The sequence below is a fragment of the Xenopus laevis genome, chromosome 2S (genome assembly GCF_017654675.1).
Source record: "Xenopus laevis strain J_2021 chromosome 2S, Xenopus_laevis_v10.1, whole genome shotgun sequence".
Classification (NCBI taxonomy): Eukaryota; Metazoa; Chordata; class Amphibia; order Anura; family Pipidae; genus Xenopus; species Xenopus laevis.
The window spans coordinates 97,612,012-97,631,288 of record NC_054374.1 but is presented as its reverse complement, the minus strand read 5'-3'; the positions used below and the strand labels follow the sequence as shown (position 1 = coordinate 97,631,288).

General features: G+C 37.7%; 1 protein-coding gene across 3 annotated transcripts in view; it reads left to right on the top strand.

The window, feature by feature from the left end:
- The window catches only part of frmpd4.S (FERM and PDZ domain containing 4 S homeolog), a 222,464-nt gene that overhangs the window by 171,533 nt on the left and 31,654 nt on the right, over nucleotides 1–19,277 (top strand). For all 3 annotated transcript variants that reach the window (XM_041584176.1, XM_041584177.1, XM_041584178.1), the window contains 3 exons: nucleotides 1,298–1,400; nucleotides 14,210–14,255; nucleotides 16,307–16,411. In XM_041584176.1, the coding sequence (XP_041440110.1) occupies nucleotides 1,298–1,400; nucleotides 14,210–14,255; nucleotides 16,307–16,411 (254 nt within the window). The remainder of the gene's footprint in view (nucleotides 1–1,297; nucleotides 1,401–14,209; nucleotides 14,256–16,306; nucleotides 16,412–19,277) is intronic.

Below are 19,277 nucleotides of genomic sequence, written 5' to 3'. Positions count from 1 at the left end.
ACGTTTCTGGCGTTTACAGACCCCAGCGGATACAACTTGCACTGTAAGCTATTGAAATTTCAACACATTTAGGGGCATATTTATCAAGGGTCGAATTTCGAATGAAACTTCAAAATTCTAATTCAAAGAAATTAAGTCAAAGTTTTTTTGGGGTCAAATAGGTCTGTTTTTGATCGAATAGGTCCGGATGGGCCATGATGTGGGCGGGGCGAAGGTGGGACAGGAAGTGGAAGTAAGGATGGGGATCAGGGTGCGCTGGGCCCCTCTGAAGATTTTTTTATAGGGGGGCCCGACGCACTCTAGTTACTCCACTGATTATGTAATTTTCTCTATCCCATCCCAACAACCACCTGATGTAATAAGGGAGTTACATGTGTGCATGGAAACCTTTCAACACCTTCCAAAACAAGTGTATGAAGGATGTGAAATAATCCAGTTTATCTACTTTGCAAGAACCAAACATGGAGGAGCTTTAGATTCCCTGTTTATCTTAATAAATAAAAAGCAATAGTTGTGTATGTAACATAACTTCTTTTTCCGTAAGACATTTTATTAGATTTACTGCAAATGATAATGTGAAATATTTTTTACACTTCACATTAAGCATTTTTCCACTAATCCCATTACCACATTGCCATCAGGTAGGGCCATAGGGAAGCAACGCCTTATACCAGCCCAGTGGTCAGAGGCAGGCAGTTAGCAATGACACGTCTGTAATACAGGCAGAGTATATGGACAGACGGCAAACAAGGAATATTCGGTAAACTTGATCACAGAGATCAGAGTTTGATAGCAGGGTTATATAGTATGAGGAAAAACATAAAGAGACAAACAATTTGACAGTACAATCAATGTGACAGTACATCACTAAAATAATACAGGCAGAAATTTTATTCCTAGCAACCCGGAACATGCATATTATGAAGGTGAGGTCATGCTACACTAACAACCCATCACTCAGGACTCATCCAAATGGGACAAATTTTACTTTTTAAAGTACTGGGGCTTGATTAGAGCCCCACATAAACCAAGATGGTTCTGTAGATGTTCAAAAAAACTGAAATATTTAAATGTATATAGACATTATTTGTTCTGTTTTCGTTTACTTGCATCTAGTGGTATAACTGCATAAAAGCAATATCAAAATCTCCTGCACAAACCGGAGAAAGTTTGTATTTGTCATTTTAATATAAAAATGAATGGGATATTTTTAATGCAGATATATTTAATACCCCAATGTACTTAGGAGAAGACACATTTTCCCAATGAATTGTTTTGAACATTCTTTTCTCTGCAGGTGGACCATCAGAAGGAAAATTAGTCCCTGGAGATCAAATCATTATGATAAACAATGAGCCAGTCTGCAGTGCTCCAAGGGAGAGAGTGATCGACCTTGTCAGGTACTTAATACGGTTCAACATTTTGTTCACCGAGGCAAAAAAAAGTTTCTGTTAGCCAGTGATGAAATAAGGGAAATCAAAATTAATATTTTATTTCTGGTTGTTTCAGCTTCCTAAACAATATAAATGAAAGCTTAGGGTTGATTAGTTCTATATATTGTTCTCTATCTACATACCAATAATTATTACATATGAGAGAAAAATCAACAAACAGTTTCAGCCTGCAAAATAATAAGGCGAGGGAAAGATCTCTCACTTCTCTCTTTGGCAGATATAAAACATGTGGACAACGACTTTTTGTTTCTATGGAAACTTGGAAAATAGCATTGGCTTGTGCCGGGCCATGAGTTTGATCCATTAGGCTAAGGTAACAGAGCTGATTATATCACCCAGTGTAGACTTATATGATAACTAAGGGGCATATTTATCAAGGGTCAAATTCAACTTCAAATTCGAAAAAAGACCAACGGAATAGAAGTCGATGGTTTTTGGGGGTCAAAGTGGTCCGTATTCGAATTGTACGATCGAAGGAATAGGGACTTTGATTCGAAGTTTTTCCCACAAAAACTTCGATCTTTCAAACTCCACCAGTTGCCTCCATATAGGTTCTAGGAGGTTCCCCGTAGGCTAAAACAGCACTTTTAGGTGGCGATTGGTCGAAGTCGAAGTTTTAAAGAGACAGTACATGATAAATTTCGATATTTGAATTTCAACATTTTTTTCAACTTTGAATCAAAGTTGTACTATTCCCTAGTCGAAGTACACAAAAAATATCTTGAAATTCAAAGTTTTTAACTTCTAAAATTCACTTCGACCTTTAATAAATCTGCCCCAAGTGTATCAACCTACTGTATAATTAGTAGCTGGCTACTCTGTGGCACTGCCATTGCTATGGTGCTAAATAACTTACAGCAATGCATCATATTCTGCCAACTGGTATTACATATTCATAGTTTAATGATTTTTCATTAAGCATAGCAAATAACCAGTGGCTTAAAATCTCCCGGATCTAGCAAATAACCAGGCTGCATGGCTAGCGCAATTAAAAGTTTTCAAGTCATAATTGGGCAGTTATTACACGTAACATTTTAAGGCTATAGCTAGTGATTAGCGAATTTGGGGCGTTTCGCTTTGCTGAAAAATTCATGAATTTCCCGCGAAATTCGCGAAACGGTGAAAAATTTGTGAAATGTTGCCGGCATTTCGTTTTTGATGCTGCCGTCCGTTTTTGACGCCGCTGTCTAGTTTTTTTTTTGCCGGCACTGGCAAAAATGCAAATTTTTGCAGCGGTTTCGCAAATGTATTCGCCGGCAGCGAATTGCGGGAATCGCCTGGCGAATAAATTCGCCCATCACTAGCTATAGCACATTTTAAAGACCTCCTTGAAGTTGGCGTATGTTTGGGGCAAATACTGTATAAAACTATCTTGGTAAGGAGTTGTATTACATACACTGTGCACTGGTGCAAACTACTGACAATTATTTTTGGTTGTAATATATTGTTGTACATTTGCATAACATAGTAATTCCCCTCTATACTGTTTATTTATCTTTATCTTCTTTTTAATGGCATGATTTTCCCAAGTACAGCAGGCACTGCACAGCCGAATCCCTAATCTGTAGCTCATGAGTAACATACTGCTGTAATCCCTTTGATGTTGCTCTCATTTGCCTTTAAAACAGGTGCTTATTTTCTAAATTTCTCGCTTGGTGGCAAGTTTTGGAGGCATAAAGGTCAAAAGAAATGCCAAACAGAGCTTGTATGTGCTGACAGTCCACATGGCTAATCAAAAAGCTTATCACAGTCCTTATTTGGCTTCCTGCAGGACATTTGTAAAGCATTTTTGGCTCCCCAACACTTTTTGGCTTGTGTGGCTAATGGGTAAAAAATAATTGGGGACCCCTGCTGTACAGTGTATACCCCATACTTTCTACTAAATATGGCTCAAGGGTACATGAAATTGCTTGTGGGTCAATTTCTTCCAAACATGCTGTTCTCTTTTTCTGTTCACAGTAATGTATTATTCATTAAGGCAAAAAAGTTGCTGTTCTGGTGGCGTCCAAGGGAACGATTCTAAATGTTAATTTCTGCAGTGTGTTACCATCACCTTAACATCAATTAATGATGCCATAAATTAAAGGATCTGATAGTTTAATCAAAGCCTAGAAGTGATTACATTTGCCAGCAAAGCTATGCTAATTTAAAGCAAGCTAAGTTCCTTTAATAATTAAGATGAACATTTTAAAATGAGTGTATGTCTCTAAAACTCATAAAGAACGTATTAAGAATATGTTGACTCTTTAAAACATTTTAAAATAAATGATTTGCTTAGCATTCTGAAATTTGTTTTGACCACAGCATTTAAAACAAATAACAAGTCTCTGTTTTTACATTAAGATACAATATTCTTGTATATAGAACAACCTAAATATTTTGTAATGATGCAGCTAATCAAGTTATGCTTTGTTTCTAACCAGTGAACAGAATTCACATACTCTACTATAGTCCACTGTGTGCTGAAACTGTAATCTTGACTGTATAAATATTTATGAATATTTATATGAATATATAATGTAAATATTTAATGTTTAATATGTTTAATTACATGATAAGCGGGCAGACCTTTGTCACAAAACAAATCATTTTATATCTATCTCTACTGTGACATTAGAGAATGACTATGTTTGTCATAGCACAAAACAAAAACTTTGGTACAGTGTTAGCCAGTAGCAAAAATAACAAATAAAAAAACAAAAAAATACAAAACATTTTGTAGAAGTGATACCTATATTGGATAACAATATAAATACAAGCTTTTGGAGCACCAAGGCCCCTTCCTCAGGCAAAATACAAATGAAAACTGGAAAGGCACAGTGAAAGGTATTCATTGGCAATTAGGACTTTACAGATAAATAGAGATAAATTGTACAGATAATAAAATGAATTAGGGTGGGTTGTAAATAATTCAGGGGTCTGGATTTAGTCAGGTTACATAGTGTGATATAAAACCTGACCCTAAATGAGGGCCTGTCTTAATTTGTCTTAAACATTGTTTTCTTAGAAGAATAGTTGTCCTTAATAATATTCCTTTTCTAGAAAATGTAAAAAGATGTCTCAGTGAGACCAATTTACAGAAATTATTACACTAGTTGGTTTACTTAGAGCTGTGTAGAGCTGCACTAGAATTGCAAGAGCATCACATCAAAACCAAGCCACTTGATTAGGTGGCATTTTTTTTCCCAGTAAATGCAGAATTACTGAACAAGCATGCTGTGGGTATCATCAGCATCCCCTAGGAAACATTTTAATGTAAGAAAAAATTGTAAAAGTAAATATCAGCAATTCCCAAATTCATTCCTGGTTTTAAAAAAAGGACTCATTCCACACTTGAGAAAATATTTCGGATTATTTAAAAAATGAATGACACCCATGAGGAAATAAAATATACACTGATTTCATTGGAGAAAGGAATATAACAACTCATTGGGAAAAATATTGCATTGTAGGCGAAAACATGGTCATGTGCATCGGTTCTTGTGCATAATGGATTGTATTTGAGTTCATAAATGAGGCTTGCTGTCTCTACTGATTAGAGGAGAACGAAATGGCAGTAAGGTGCTTCTTGTTGACTTCATCTAGTTACGATACATATGTCTATCTACTGACTGAAGGTATTTTTTTTTTTGTTAGGACCCCCAGTTGATGCTATAAGACTGCTTTCTTAGTAAAAGCAACTTGAAGGTGATAGTGTTGCTAAACAACTTCGTAATAAAGCATGGCATACTGATTCTATACAAAAGTAAAACTAACCCTAAGGGGGTTATTTACTAAACTCGGAATGCAAAAATCACGAAAAATTTGTGATTTTTTTTTATAAAATCAGACTTTTAAAATATCGCAAATTTTTCAGAATTTATTAAACCCTGAGGATGGAAAAGTCCGAATCAGAAAATCCGGCATCTCAGACCTGTCGAGGTTGCATATAAGTCAATGGGAGAAGTCCCAATGATTTTTTTTTTTTTTTTTAACAATTTTTGCAGTTTACAATTATTAGGAAGAAAGAAGAAAGGAGAAATAGAGGGGGGGGGAAAGGTACTGGTGACTGCACAGACATGTCACAACTACTAAGCAATGAGAGTTATTATTCCCTTAAGTAGATTCAGGAGAAAAAGGTCCGTTCGTACAGATCCACTCTGTTGAGTTCAGCTTGGATGTGTGCACGCTGCGGGAGACTAGATTTTTTCCAATGTCTTGCCAATAAACTTTTGCTGACTAGAAGAAGCCTTGTGATATCCTTCTGTGTCGTTGCGGCTCTTACCACTGTATCATAGCCTAGTAAGGCCAGTGCTGGGCTGATGATAGTTAGGTCACCTGTAATGTCCCTTAGAAGACTATTAACTCTCTGCCAGTATTCCAGAGCCATGGGGCAGGCCCACCAAATATGAATGAAAGTCCCTGCTTCCCGTCGACACCTCCAACAAGTGTCGGGAGAGTTGGGGAATGCTTTGTGTATTTTGTCAGGGGTTAAGTACCACCTATACATCAATTTAACAGTGAGTTCATGGTGGTTAAGCGCCCTTGAGTACTTGATCGTACGCCGGAAAAGCCCACGCCAGACCTCCGTAGACAGTGGTATCTGCAGCTCAGTCTGCCAGCGTTCCATTGCTAGAGGTGTGGTGTCAGATTCTTTCTGTTGTAACACTTGATATAGTCTCTGTGTCCCTTTCCGCTTCCCCGATAAAGACCAACATCGAGTTTCAAATAAAGTAGGTTGGTGCAGTCCGTTCCACTTATGCGCATGTAGGTAATGTCGCACTCTTAGATATGTGTAAAGCTGCGAATTTGGTAACTCATATTTAGTTTGCAGGGACGGAAAGGTGGCCAGGCTGCCCAGCTCAAACAGGTCTCCCATTTTTTGTATGCCACGGGATTTCCAGAGGGACAATGTCAGATCAGATATCACTTCTTCCAAAATGGATAGTGGCATAAGCGCAGTTGGTGGATTCGATAGGTAAACATTGTTTCTGGAGGTGTACGAAGCATGTAAGGTCGCTTGTGTAGCCTGCGGTAATTTATCCATGTCAGTGCGGCAGTGTTTGCCTAGGGTCCAGACATGAGCGGTGATCGAGTAACCAAATAAAGATTTGTAGACCCAATGTTCCAGATCAACCCATTTTTTGACGCCTGGCGGGAGGTGCCAATCAGCCAGTTGATCTAGCAAAGTCGCCTTATAGTATTTGTGTATATTAGGACAAGCCAATCCAGCATTCCTTTTCGTGGTGTACATAACGTCTTGTGCCAATCTAGGTTTCTTCTGATTCCATATGAAATGCATCAGTATCCTCTGAAGCTGCTGAAAAAAAGATGTGAATAATGGAATGGGAAGAGTCCTGAATTTGTATAAAAGCTTTGGGACAATCAGCATTTTAATGGCATTAATCCTCCCCAGCCAAGAAACATAGGTAGTGTTCCATTTTTGGAGTGTTGTGACTGTATCCCTCAGAATTTCTCCATAGTTGTGCTGGTATAAGTGGAAAGGATTGGCTGTTATTTTTGATCCCAAATAGTTCACAGCTGTGGATTGCCAATCCAGATTATAGATCTGTTGTAGCCTATAGACAACCGGTGGAGGCAATAATATGGGAAGGGCTTGTGTCTTCGAAACATTGAGTTTATAATAAGACATGCACCCAAACTGTTCAAGCAATTCAAACAATTTCTGCAAGGCAAAAGTGGGATTAGTCACAGTTAAGGCAATATCATCAGCAAGCAATAGGATTTTATGCTCATGCGGACCCACAGAAACTCCCTGTATATCACTCGAACATCTAACGGCTTGGGCTAGTGGCTCTATACTCAGGACATATATAAGAGGCGAAAGGGGGCACCCCTGCCTAGTTCCATTAGTTAACAAAAAGGGGTCTGACAAGAAACCATTCACATTCACTTGGGCTGACGGGTCCGAGTATAGAGCCATTATAGCAGTAATCATTGAAGGCGGTATTCCAAACGTCTCCAAAACTAATCTAAGGTAAGTCCAGTTCACTCGGTCAAATGCCTTTTCGGCGTCTAATGCTAAGACTAGTGACGGAGTATTACTGCAATGCATTTGCTGAATTAGGGTGATAAGCCTTCTAGTATTATCATGAATATGGCGCCCCTGGATGAACCCTGTCTGATCATTGTTTATAAGTACTGGCAGCACCTTCTGCAGTCTCTTCGCTAGTACAGATGCATAAATCTTAAGATCTCCATTTACCAAAGAGATAGGGCGGTAATTTGAGCACAATGTGGCATCTTTGCCGGGTTTGGGGATAGTCGAGATGTAGGCCTTCAGCATTTCCCGGGGAAACGACCCTTGCAATGCTGCCTCATTCAAAGCCCTAGTGAGGTAGGGGGCTAACGTAGCATGAAATGATTTGTAGTATAGATTAGTGTAGCCATCCGGTCCCGGGGCCTTGTTGTTGGGGAGGGCTTGTATAACCGCCAGGACTTCCTCCATGGTTATAGGGCCAGTCAAACCGGTCAACTCTGTGTCTGATAGAGATGGCAGGTTTAGCCGGTCCAAAAACGCAGTGATATCGTGCTTCGAGGGTATAACCATAGAGGAGTCGTCTTTCAAATTATAAAGGGAACCGTAGAATTTGGCAAACGTGTCCGCTATGTCTTTAGGATTAATTTTTGAGGCACCGGAAGAAGTACAAATTTTCCCAATTCTACGCTGCAGGGTCTGTTGGAGTAATCGTTTCTTAAGTAAAGCAGAGGCTCTATTCCCCATAATGTAAGTCTCGCTTTTGAGCTTCAAAAGTCGAGCTTGACATCTACCCAAAATAAGGAGGTTAACCTCCTCCTTAAGCTTGTTCAAAGTCTGCAGTAAATCAGGCGAAGGGGCTATAAGTCGTCGTCTCTCTAAACTGTTTATTTTAAGTAGCAATTTTTCCTGTTTCTGTCTGGCTATTTTAAGTTTGTATGCTGCAACACTAATCAACGTGCCTCTTAAGGTGGCCTTATGGGCGCACCATAAAGTTAAATCTTTAACGTCTGCATTATCATTCCTAGAGAAAAAGTCTACAATATTAGTTTCAAGTTGTTTGCGAATATCCACGTCTGCTAGCAGAGTATTATTAAGTCTCCATGGCGGCCAAGCACTGAACTGGTATTTTTCTTGGAGTGAAAACTCCACTAGGGAGTGATCAGTCCAAGTTGTGGGTTTGATCGTACAGTTGGAAGCTAAGGATAACGTTTGCGGATAAGCCAGGAAAAGATCTATCCTAGTATGGGTTTGATGTTGGGCCGAATAATACGTAAAGTCCTTTAATGTCGGGTTCAGCACCCGCCAAATGTCGTACAAGTTATGTTGCTCTAATAGTTTGGCAAATTGCAGGGAATTCTTGACTACTCGCTTGCCATATGCAGTAGCTTGTGCTCCGAATCGGGGCGATCTATCCAGCTGAGGATCAAGGATATTATTGAAGTCGCCTCCAATTAAAACTAAGCCTTGTTGGTGGGTTTGTACCTGCTCTAGAGCTTGTTTCAGAAAGACATTCTGTTGGGTGTTAGGCACGTATAAATTAACCAGGGTGTACAATTGTTGATTAATATTACAAACTACTATAAGACATCTGCCTTTGGGGTCCGCCATATGTTTTACGCTAGTTATGAGCAATGATTTTCGTACGATAATGGCAACTCCTCTATTTTTTGACGTAGAGGTTGCCGCCGCCAACATAGTATAGTATTTATTCTCCAGCTTACATTGATCTTTCGTCCTAAAGTGAGTTTCTTGGACCCAAATCAAATCTGCACTCTGTCTCTTACATTCAGCGAGCAGCAATAACCTCTTTCGGGGGGTATTTAGACCCCGTGCATTAATACTGATACACTTAAGTACCATGGTGTCGATGAATTTTGCTAGGCAGCGTACAGACAGCGGAACCCAAGGCAATAGACATAGCAGTCACAAACCATATAGCAGTCTCCAGGACAGGTGGGAAAGAAGGAAGGGAAGAGGGAGGGAGAAAAAGAGAACAAGCAGTAGAGCAATCAAAACATATATACAATATAGCCAAAACCAAAGGCTGTACTCCCCTAGCTACCATGCCTAGTGGCAGAAAGTTCAGCAGTGGGAGAAAATAGAAACGGGGTGTGCCTGGATCAGATGTCATGAGATCCTAGACAGCTCTATGCCGGTGTCAAATTTAACACAGTGGGTTTGGGACCCAGGAAAGGTTGTTAAGCGATAACAAAGACTCTCAAGCCTTGGCCGTGTGCCACTCCTCCTCCACATGCAAACGGCTTTGAGTTGGTGGCATCTTGTGCTGTGGTTCCATGGGGATATTCCAGTATTTGAGCGCAGCTTTGCCTTCCGCTAGGTTAGCAATGATTTTAGTCGTATTCTGCCACTGAACTATAAGCTTAGTCGGATATCCCCACTTATATGGAATTTCCTTCTGGCGTAAGCTTTGGGTAATCACCGCTAAGTCACGCCGCCTTGCCAGGGTGGCTGCAGACAAATCAGCATAAATTTGTACCTTATCGTACGGCTGCGGCAGTTCTCCATGCTGTCTAGCATAGCGCATTAGATGCTCTTTGACGTGGAAAAAGTGGATACGGAGGATAGTGTCCCTGGGCGCTGCACTCGGCGCATTCTTTGCTTTAGGAATCCTATGGATCCTGTCTATGATCAAGTTGTCTGCAGTTGTGTCTGGTAGTGCTGCCTTTATAAGGCCCTGGGCGTATTGGCATAATTGGGGCTGTAATACCTCTTCAGGAATGCCCCTGAGCCGCACATTGTTCCGCCGCGAACGGTCTTCCAGATCTGCAATTTTGTTCTGCAATTTTTCTATTTCAGCATCTTGCGCATTGACTGTGTCAGCCATGTCGTTATGCGCTGTTACAAATTCTGCCATTTTTGACTCCAAGCGGTCCGTGCGCTCACCCATGGCCTGCAGCTCACTTCTGAGGTCCTGCACAGCGTGCTTAGTATCAGCACAAATATCCTCTCTAAGCTTCGCCAGCATGCATCTTAAATCAGCTTGCGTTAAGCTTTGGGCACCTTCAGCATACTTATCTGGCAGTTGCTCCGCTTCTACTACCAGACGCGCTGGTGACGAGGCCGCAGAGGAAGAGTGGGCGCCATCTTGGATCCCGTCCCGTAGCGAAACTTTCGGCTGCGACCCATAAAAGTCGGTAAGTTGTACCGGTTTTTGCTTGTTTCTCATCCTCGACATCTTACCGCTTGTCTCCGAAAGGATCGCTGACTTTTGCCGTCTCGGGACTGCTTAATACTGGCTTATAGGCGACACCGGCTACGGAGCTGCAGAGGAATGCGTGTATTCACATGCACGCGTAAACCACGCCCCAGTCCCAATGATTTTTTGATGTGCGCTGGGTTTTCGTGCAATACCCCGAAAGTTTTCTGGTGAAAATTCTGAAAAAATCAAGAAATTTGTGAAAATTGGATGAAAAAAATCTTGAAAATCCAATTTGTAAAATCAGAATGTAATAATAAATAAGCGTAAAAAACCTGAGCGGATTTGGTCTGAGTTTGTAGCAGAAAATATTGAAATAAATTTGGACTTTGATAAATAACCCCCTGACTGTTTTATATAAATTAATGTTTTGCAGAACTATCCGTAGTAATGAGTGCTGCTAGCTACCACCCGTCCAAAGGTGCATGCCACAGGCTGCATTCAAATACCCTGCTACAAATGCTCTTTGGGGTGTAAATTTGCTCCCCTTAATGCTCAGTCATTTATGGCAGAAGATTTCATAAATAATTCCATAAATATGATAATAAATCAGCCCCTAATTTTCTACTACGGCATGCAAAGTATTATTGCCTGACACATTACAGTGCATATTTTAAATACGCTCTCTCAAATCTGCATTCAATCTGCCATACCAGAATTGTATCTTATATCTTATAATGCCACCTAACTGCTATAATGTATGTGCAGAGCATGTGTAAGTAGAGTTAGAAAGTATTTAAATCAGTGTTGATTGAAGATCATTAAATTAAATAGTGATTGCTATTTTTTTATCTTTATTTATAGTTTCTCAGTACTTACAGATTGAAAGAGCAGGGGTTATTAAAATTGCAGTACAGTGTGTGCATTCAGAAAATTACAATAAACGTGCTTTGAATTGGTAATATGCAGAAATTTGCATCTTCAGATTGGTCTCACGTGCCTTCAAGATATTTTTAGCTCAGCACATTTGTAGGCACATGAAACAGAGCAGTAACAACAATTTTGTTTTGTCTTTTATTCCAAACTAAAGTTACAAACCCCTGCTCATAAGGCTGTGTTTTATAATTCCTTATCATGTGTTCAGCATTATGAGAAGCGTGAAAGAAGATTTACTTAGCTTAGTAGCTGCAAGACTAAAGGCATTTTCTGTGAACATATTTTTAGGTTAATTGCTCAATGTTTCTTACTCATGATATGGTTCAAAAGACAAACAATACGTCAGTAAAGCTCACTGATAATGTCAGCATAAGGCTTTCAATATCTGTCACCCATGTCAAAATAAAAGATGTATTTATGAGGTCACAGCTTATTTTTTTTCTAAATAATAATCTGGAAAGCCACCATTTAAACATTCAGAAGAGTTGATACTATTCATTAAAAGTTATTAAAGGTATGGGATCAGTTATCCAGAAACCCGTTATCCAGAAAGCACCAAATTACAGAAAGGCTGTCTCCCGTAGACCCAATTTTATCCAAATAATCCAGATTTTTAAAAATGATTTTATTTTACTCTGTAATAATAAAACAGCACCTTGTACTTGATCCAAACTAATATATAATGAATCCTTATTGGAAACAGAAACAGTCCATTTGGGTTTATTTAATGTTTACATGATTTTCTAGAAGACGTAAGGTACGAAGATCCAAATTACGGAAAGATCCGTTATCCAGAAAGGCCCAGGTCCCGAGCATTCTGGATAACAGGTCCCATACATGTACTACTTTATTAAAGAGAGCAGAAATGTTCCAACAGGTAAAAGTGCATATATATATATTTTTTTTTTCATAGTCATATATTAAACTACTTGTAATAAGAATTTCTGCATTAATATTACTATTACTGCTCTTATACTATTACTATTCCTGCTCTTATAATTTCTGATGCCTGGGTTTCAGTAGCGCTGGCCTATCACTAGGGATGCAGCACAAATGATTTTTTAGGATAAACCTGATTCTTTCTTATTAATTCCTAGGGTTTAGATTTATTAAACATGGCTCAAAATATATTGCATTTTAAGGGAGGGATAGGTATGCTATACTCTCAAGAAATCATTTGTACATTAAAATTTGAGGAAGTATTATCCACACATATGTGATCTATAGTCTGTAAACCCGTTATCCAGAAAGCTAAAATCCAACAATGCCATTTTGCTTTTTCAAGAAAAATTCTGTAATAGTTTATAATTAAACTGTACCTTATACTTTTATTTTTAAAAAAAACTTAAGGCATGCTGCTGTACAATAAAAGTCCCAGGGGAAGCATTACAGATAATATCCTAATATTGCCTTCCACCTGCAAGCACTCCCACATACATTAGTTCTGCTCTACCTTATTTTTATTAGTACATGTGACATGTCAGGGGGCCTATCGGCTCCCAGCGGGAGTAGTCAGGACCAAGGAGGAAGCTTTAGGGGTTGAAGTCTAAATAGGATCAGTCGAAATCAAAATCCAAAAGGCAGGCAGAATAAAATCAAGGTCGAGGTTCAGGCAGGGTCAAAAGTCCAGGAATCAATATAGCAGGAATTATTACCACCCAGGAATGTTCAAAACAAAACCTACAACCGGGCATCAAACCGGCGTCCTTTTATTTAGAGTTTCACGCTGGGCAAATGATGTCATCATGCCAGCGTCGTGATGCGGGCGTCGGCCCACGTGGTGCATGAGTGCCGCCGTCTTGGACGCGGCACCGCCGGAGACAGGAGTGCCGTCGGGCGCTCCTGACAATTTATCCCCCCAAAAAAGTGCCATCAAATTTTCCAAATAAGAAACAGAATGCAGAATATAAGCGCATATCCTATAGCTTCACTAGACATATTTCTGATTTGTATAATATAGGTGTTTAATATTATAGGGATCATTTAGCTGAAACACAGCAGGATGTGCAAAAAGAGGCCACAATTCACCATGTTCTATGCAAATTTGCACATAGGAGAAAAAAACAGAGCGCAGAGACCTGCAATTGCCCCATGAATACAGGGTTGTCGCAGTACAGCCATGGCTGCCTTGTGTCCACCTGCGCTGCCCTCTCCAAAATATACCAGATTTTTTATTTAGTGTGAAGTACTAAGGGGAAGGTACTCCTTTAGTTCTCTTGTACTTGGATCCAAGGTCTCAGTAAATTACCCCTTAGCAGTCCCATCAAGGCAAATCTCTGGTTCATAATAACAACTTGCTGCATGCATCTCTGCTCTATGTATCTCTGCATACAGGCAGAATTAAGTGCTTTAAAAGTTTAATTAAAATATGATTTAAAGAGATTATGGAAAACATTTATTCAGCACAGCTGTCCATGTACTTGCTGATTGAAGATCAGTCGGAAGATCATTCGCTAGCTGACGTAAGCTATATTCTTAAGGATGGTGGTGTGTTAATAAATCATTTTAATTTATTTATTCATATATAATTATATATATATAATTAAGTTATTTATTCATATATCTAAGGCAAAATCATAGGTTACTGCAATGTCTTAGGGGGACTGCAAATCTTCACGCTGCATATGAAACACATGTTCCCTTTTAGTGTATTATGCTCTTTTATGTTTTTTTTATTTACAGAAGCTGCAAAGAATCGATCCTACTTACAGTCATGCAACCATACCCAGTAAGTACCATGATAACAAAATGGAAAATTGTGTAAATGCAGGTGTCTGCAAAGATAGACAACCAATGTCTTATGTTACTTTAGCAAAAGTAAATTTATATGAAATATATATATATATATATATATATATATATATATATATATATATATATATATGTATGTATTTTTTTTTTTTAAATCAATGTAATATACAATAATTAAGTAATATAAAGAGTACATTTATTTGTTGCAGTGCAATTGTATGAATTTTACCAGTACCATACCTTAATATTGCAGTATGCAACAGATGATGCTATTTAGGTATCTAATGACATGGACCATTAGTGTAGTTATTTTTGTTATCAATAAGCCTATGAAATTCTAACTATTCTGTCTCTTTTCCTATACCACAATATTTTGCTGCTAAAGATAACTTGACACGCCAGCTAGTGGATCAGCAATTTCTTGTAATAATGGTGTTTCCACTAAAAATATGAATTTGAAGCAACAGAAAAAACACTGGCAGATTTTTCAAGGGTCAAAGTGAAAATTCGAATTTCTAATTTCAAATTTTGAATTTGAATTTTTGAGTTTTTTATGGCCCAAACTGTCAAATTTGAATAGGAAATTATTACCATTTGATTCTAATTCGATTTTTGAGATTTATCATACACTGGCCCTTTAAGAACTCAAATTTGCCACTTGAAACCTGCCGAATTGCAGGAATTAAAAACTCGAATTGAATTTGTTTTGAGTTTTCGGGTCGATCCTATTCACTCGAGTTTTGAATTTGATTTTTTTTAATATAAATTATGATTGGTCAAATTTCGAGTTTATGGGAGTTTTAAAAAACTCCCATGCATTCAAATTTGATCCTTGATATATCTGCCCCTAATTAAAGATGTCATGAACTATTCCAGTAACACTTAGGGGCCAATTCACTAACTTCGAGTGAAGGATTCGAAGTATAAAAACTTCAAATTTCGAAGTGTTTTTTTGGGCTACTTCGACCATCGAATGGGCTACTACGACCTTCGACTACGACTACGACTTCGAATTGAAGGGTTCGAAGTAAAAATCGTTCGACCATTCGACCATTCGATAGTCGAAGTACTGTCTCTTTAAGAAAAAACTTCGACCTCCTAGTTCGCCATCTAAAAGCTACCGAACTCAATGTTAGCCTATGGGGAAGGTCCCCATAGTCTTTCCTAAGTTTTTTTGAGCGAAGGATATTCCTTCGATCGTTGGATTAAAATCCTTCGAATCGTTCGATTCGAAGGATTTTATCGTTTGATCGAAGGAATAATCCTTCGATCGTTCGATCGCAGGATTTGCGCTAAAATCCTTCGTCTTCGATATTCGAAGTCAAAGGATTTTAATTCCCAGTCGAATATCGAGGGTTAATTAACCCTCGATATTCGACCCTTTGTGAATCGGCCCCTTAGGGGCACATTTAATTAGGGTCGATATTCGACTGTCGAAGTTAAATCCTTCGACTTCTAATTCAAAGTCGCAGTCGAAGGTTCGATTCGAAGTCGAAGGACGAAGTAGCCAATTCGATGGTCGAAGTAGCCAAAAAAAACGTTTGAAATTCGAAGTATTTTTTCTTCTATTCATTCACTCGAACTACGTAAATTTGCCTCTTGATCATGCCTTAATTTGTCCATATACTGTATAAATTCTCTGCACTGGGATTTTGCCTACAATTAGTTTCTTGATAAAAATGAAGAATTTCTCAGGACAGGGATGCTGCTGATATGTTGTTCATCTATCAATATTTAAAAATGAATTGGTAAAAACATGCAAAGCCAGTGTTATTTATAGAAACAAAAAAAAGCAATCATCAGGTAGAATTTACTGATCTTCTTTTTAAAATAAAACATTTGGCTGGCCTACTACTAGGTTATTGCATCTGGAGCAACTTGCACCTTACAACATTTTCTATAAACTTTCACCATGGTCACAATTTTATGTATCCAAAAGAATGCAAATATATTGTACTGAAAATGGAATAAAATGCATAAATAAATGTTATTTTTTTACATGTTTTAATATGTTTTTTCCCCCTAAAGTCTCCCAAATCCGCATTTATTAGTGCTGCAAAAAAAGCCAGACTGAAGTCCAACCCAGTTAAAGTGCGATTCTCAGAAGAAGTGATAATCAATGGCCAGGTGTCGGTAAGTGCCAATGGTAAAACTAGGACTGTTAAAACTGAAGCATCCACTTCACTCCACTTTACTGTATGTATGGACATCAAATTGTTAAATCAGTTAGAAAGGAGGTGATTTAATAACTTCTGTATTTTGTTCCTTCTCAAGATTTGTATTTTTTAGATCTAAAAATAATGGATTATAATTCTATATGAAATGCACAAGTTAGGGAGTGGCAAAGGACGCAGGTTCCAATGAGGCACTGTCCTAACTGCCTATTCTATGGCAGGGAGTAAGGAAAGGGCTAATTGGTGCCTCCTGATGCTGCAGTCTGCAACCATTTATATGTTTGTGTATTATGCAAGAAATAGCTTACAGTAATATATACTGTGTTTTATCACAATTTCCAACAAAACCTTGTAAATCTTGAACGTATCTAAATCTCTTTCTCTGATAAATTAATATTCATACAGCAGAGACTTTATTAACGATGAGACATAATGAAAAATGCCATTATAGCAGATGCAGTTATTATACATATGGTGGCATTGTCCCTTGGCCCAACAGTTCTGGACTTATTTATGTTCATCTTATTTAATCATTAACTCAATACCCTATTTAACTTAAGGTTGCCTAATATTAGCTCTTATAAACCAATAACCTTTGTTTTAACAACTTATTGCTAAATCCTTCAAAAAAAAAATACTTCAAAATTCGACCATCGAATTGAAATACTTCGAATTCGAATATCGAATTCAAAGTTCTTTTACCGAATTTGACCGTTGTGCGGTCAAAGTAAAGCAAGAACGATTTAATGGAACGATCTGAACGATTTCAGCGATCGATCGAAGGATTTTACTTCGACTACAAAAAACTTAGAAAAATGCATTGGTCCCCATAGGCTAACAAAGCACTTCGGCAGGTTAAATTTGGCGAACTATTGAAGTGACAGTAATATTCTAATATTCAAACTATTTTACTTTTGAATCAAATTCAAAGTAAATTCGAAGTCGTAGTATCCTATTCTACGGTCGAAGTATCCAAAAAATTACTTTGAATTTTTTTATTTCGAAAATTCCCTCGAATTCACTTCGACCCTTGATAAATCTGCCCCTTAGCGTATTATGTTTTTGCGTTATCTGCCAGAGTGTGGTTTTAATTATATAACTGGGGTCATATCATGTATGATCATGCTTCCTATTTAGTACTAGTAATGCTCACAAAAATGTATTGTAAAGGGTTGATCACCATGGATCCAGATACATTTTGTAATTTGATTCCCAACAATATATTCCATAAAAAATGAGCCAGGCATCTTTTTTTGTTAAGTGCTTTTATATCTGTGTCATTTTCTATATCACATGACATAAAAATTACAACTGTATATGTTGACTAAGAATATTACAGGGAAATGGTTAATAGGTACATATTAATGTCTACAATGTTGTCTCTCAATAATTAAAATTAATAATGTGCAACAACAAAAAAGAAAGAACAGTAGATGAAATTCATGAGGCATTACTTAACATTTTTGTTTTATTGTCCATCTACATTTTCAGATACTTTCCAGTGAACTTTTAGTACTCCTGCCCATTGTTATAGTCAACATTAAAAATCTTATTTTCAACCTATAGCAGGCCATTGCTAAACCCTAAAGATAAATATGATTAGAAATGGCTGTATTTTATATACAGGTATGATATCCGTTATCCAGAAACCCATTATACAGAAAGCTTACGGAAAGGCAGTCTCCCATAAACTCCATTATAATACCATAACGCAACTTTTTAGAATTATTTCCTTTTTCTCTGTAATAATAAAATAGTAGCTTGTACTAGCTTGTATTAAATAGTAGCTTGTAATTGATCCCAAATAAGATATAATTAATCCATGTTGGAAGCAAAACCAGCCTATTGGGTTTATTTAATGTTTACACGATTTTAGAGGAGCTTCCCATCTTGGATTTTGTTAGGAATGTCAGTGACACTGCACATGCTCAGTGTGCTCTGGGCAGTTTAGGGGTTATCATCAAGCAGAAATTGAGGTTCATATGTCATAGAAGCTATTGATATTAAATTCTGATGCATATTACACTGGTTTCTAAGCTGCTATGTAATGAGAATGCGCAGTAAATCAACAGAAAATAAGATTAGGAGCTACTGGTTAGAGATGTGTGGGTCAGGAGAAATGTACCCCGCACCTGACCCTAACCCTCAAAATGGTATTTATTTATACATTTGTTAATACTTTTTTGTTAATCTAAACCCTATTTTTACTATGGCATAGTCACACTTTTTATTAATCTCTATAATCTTAAGTGGTATTTGAGTGTCTTACTTTGAAGGGGGTTCCTCTTTACTTAAAGAGTGGTTCAAAGTCCCGCTGTCCTGTTTGTTAATAGCAAAACATTTAAATTGTCTGTTGAAGCAAGCCACAATGACAAACTATATTTTTTATAATAGAACACTTATTTGATAATGAGAAAAACAAGAACAAAACATCAGCTGTTACAAACGTCCCCTTGAATTAAATGACTCAGTGGCAACACTGCATAGACTATTAATTAGTGAACCATCTAACCTTAGCACCACTGACAGTGCGGTTACGGAAGCAAATAACATTAGCTTTTAAATTAAGGGGAAAAATACCCAAAAACCATCCATAGCACACAATGTTCTGTTATATAAGTAAGAAACAATTGATATTACAATTTGTTTGGTTGCAACGCATATCAAAAATGAAATCCTGCAGTTTTTGTGTATTTGAATAAATGCTTATGGTGTTAAAATTGAATTGTAATTATTTATTTTTTAAAGTCATTTAAATAAATAAATGCATTTTTGTTTGCAAAATATTTTCATCTGAACTTTAGCTACTTCTGGCAGACATCAAA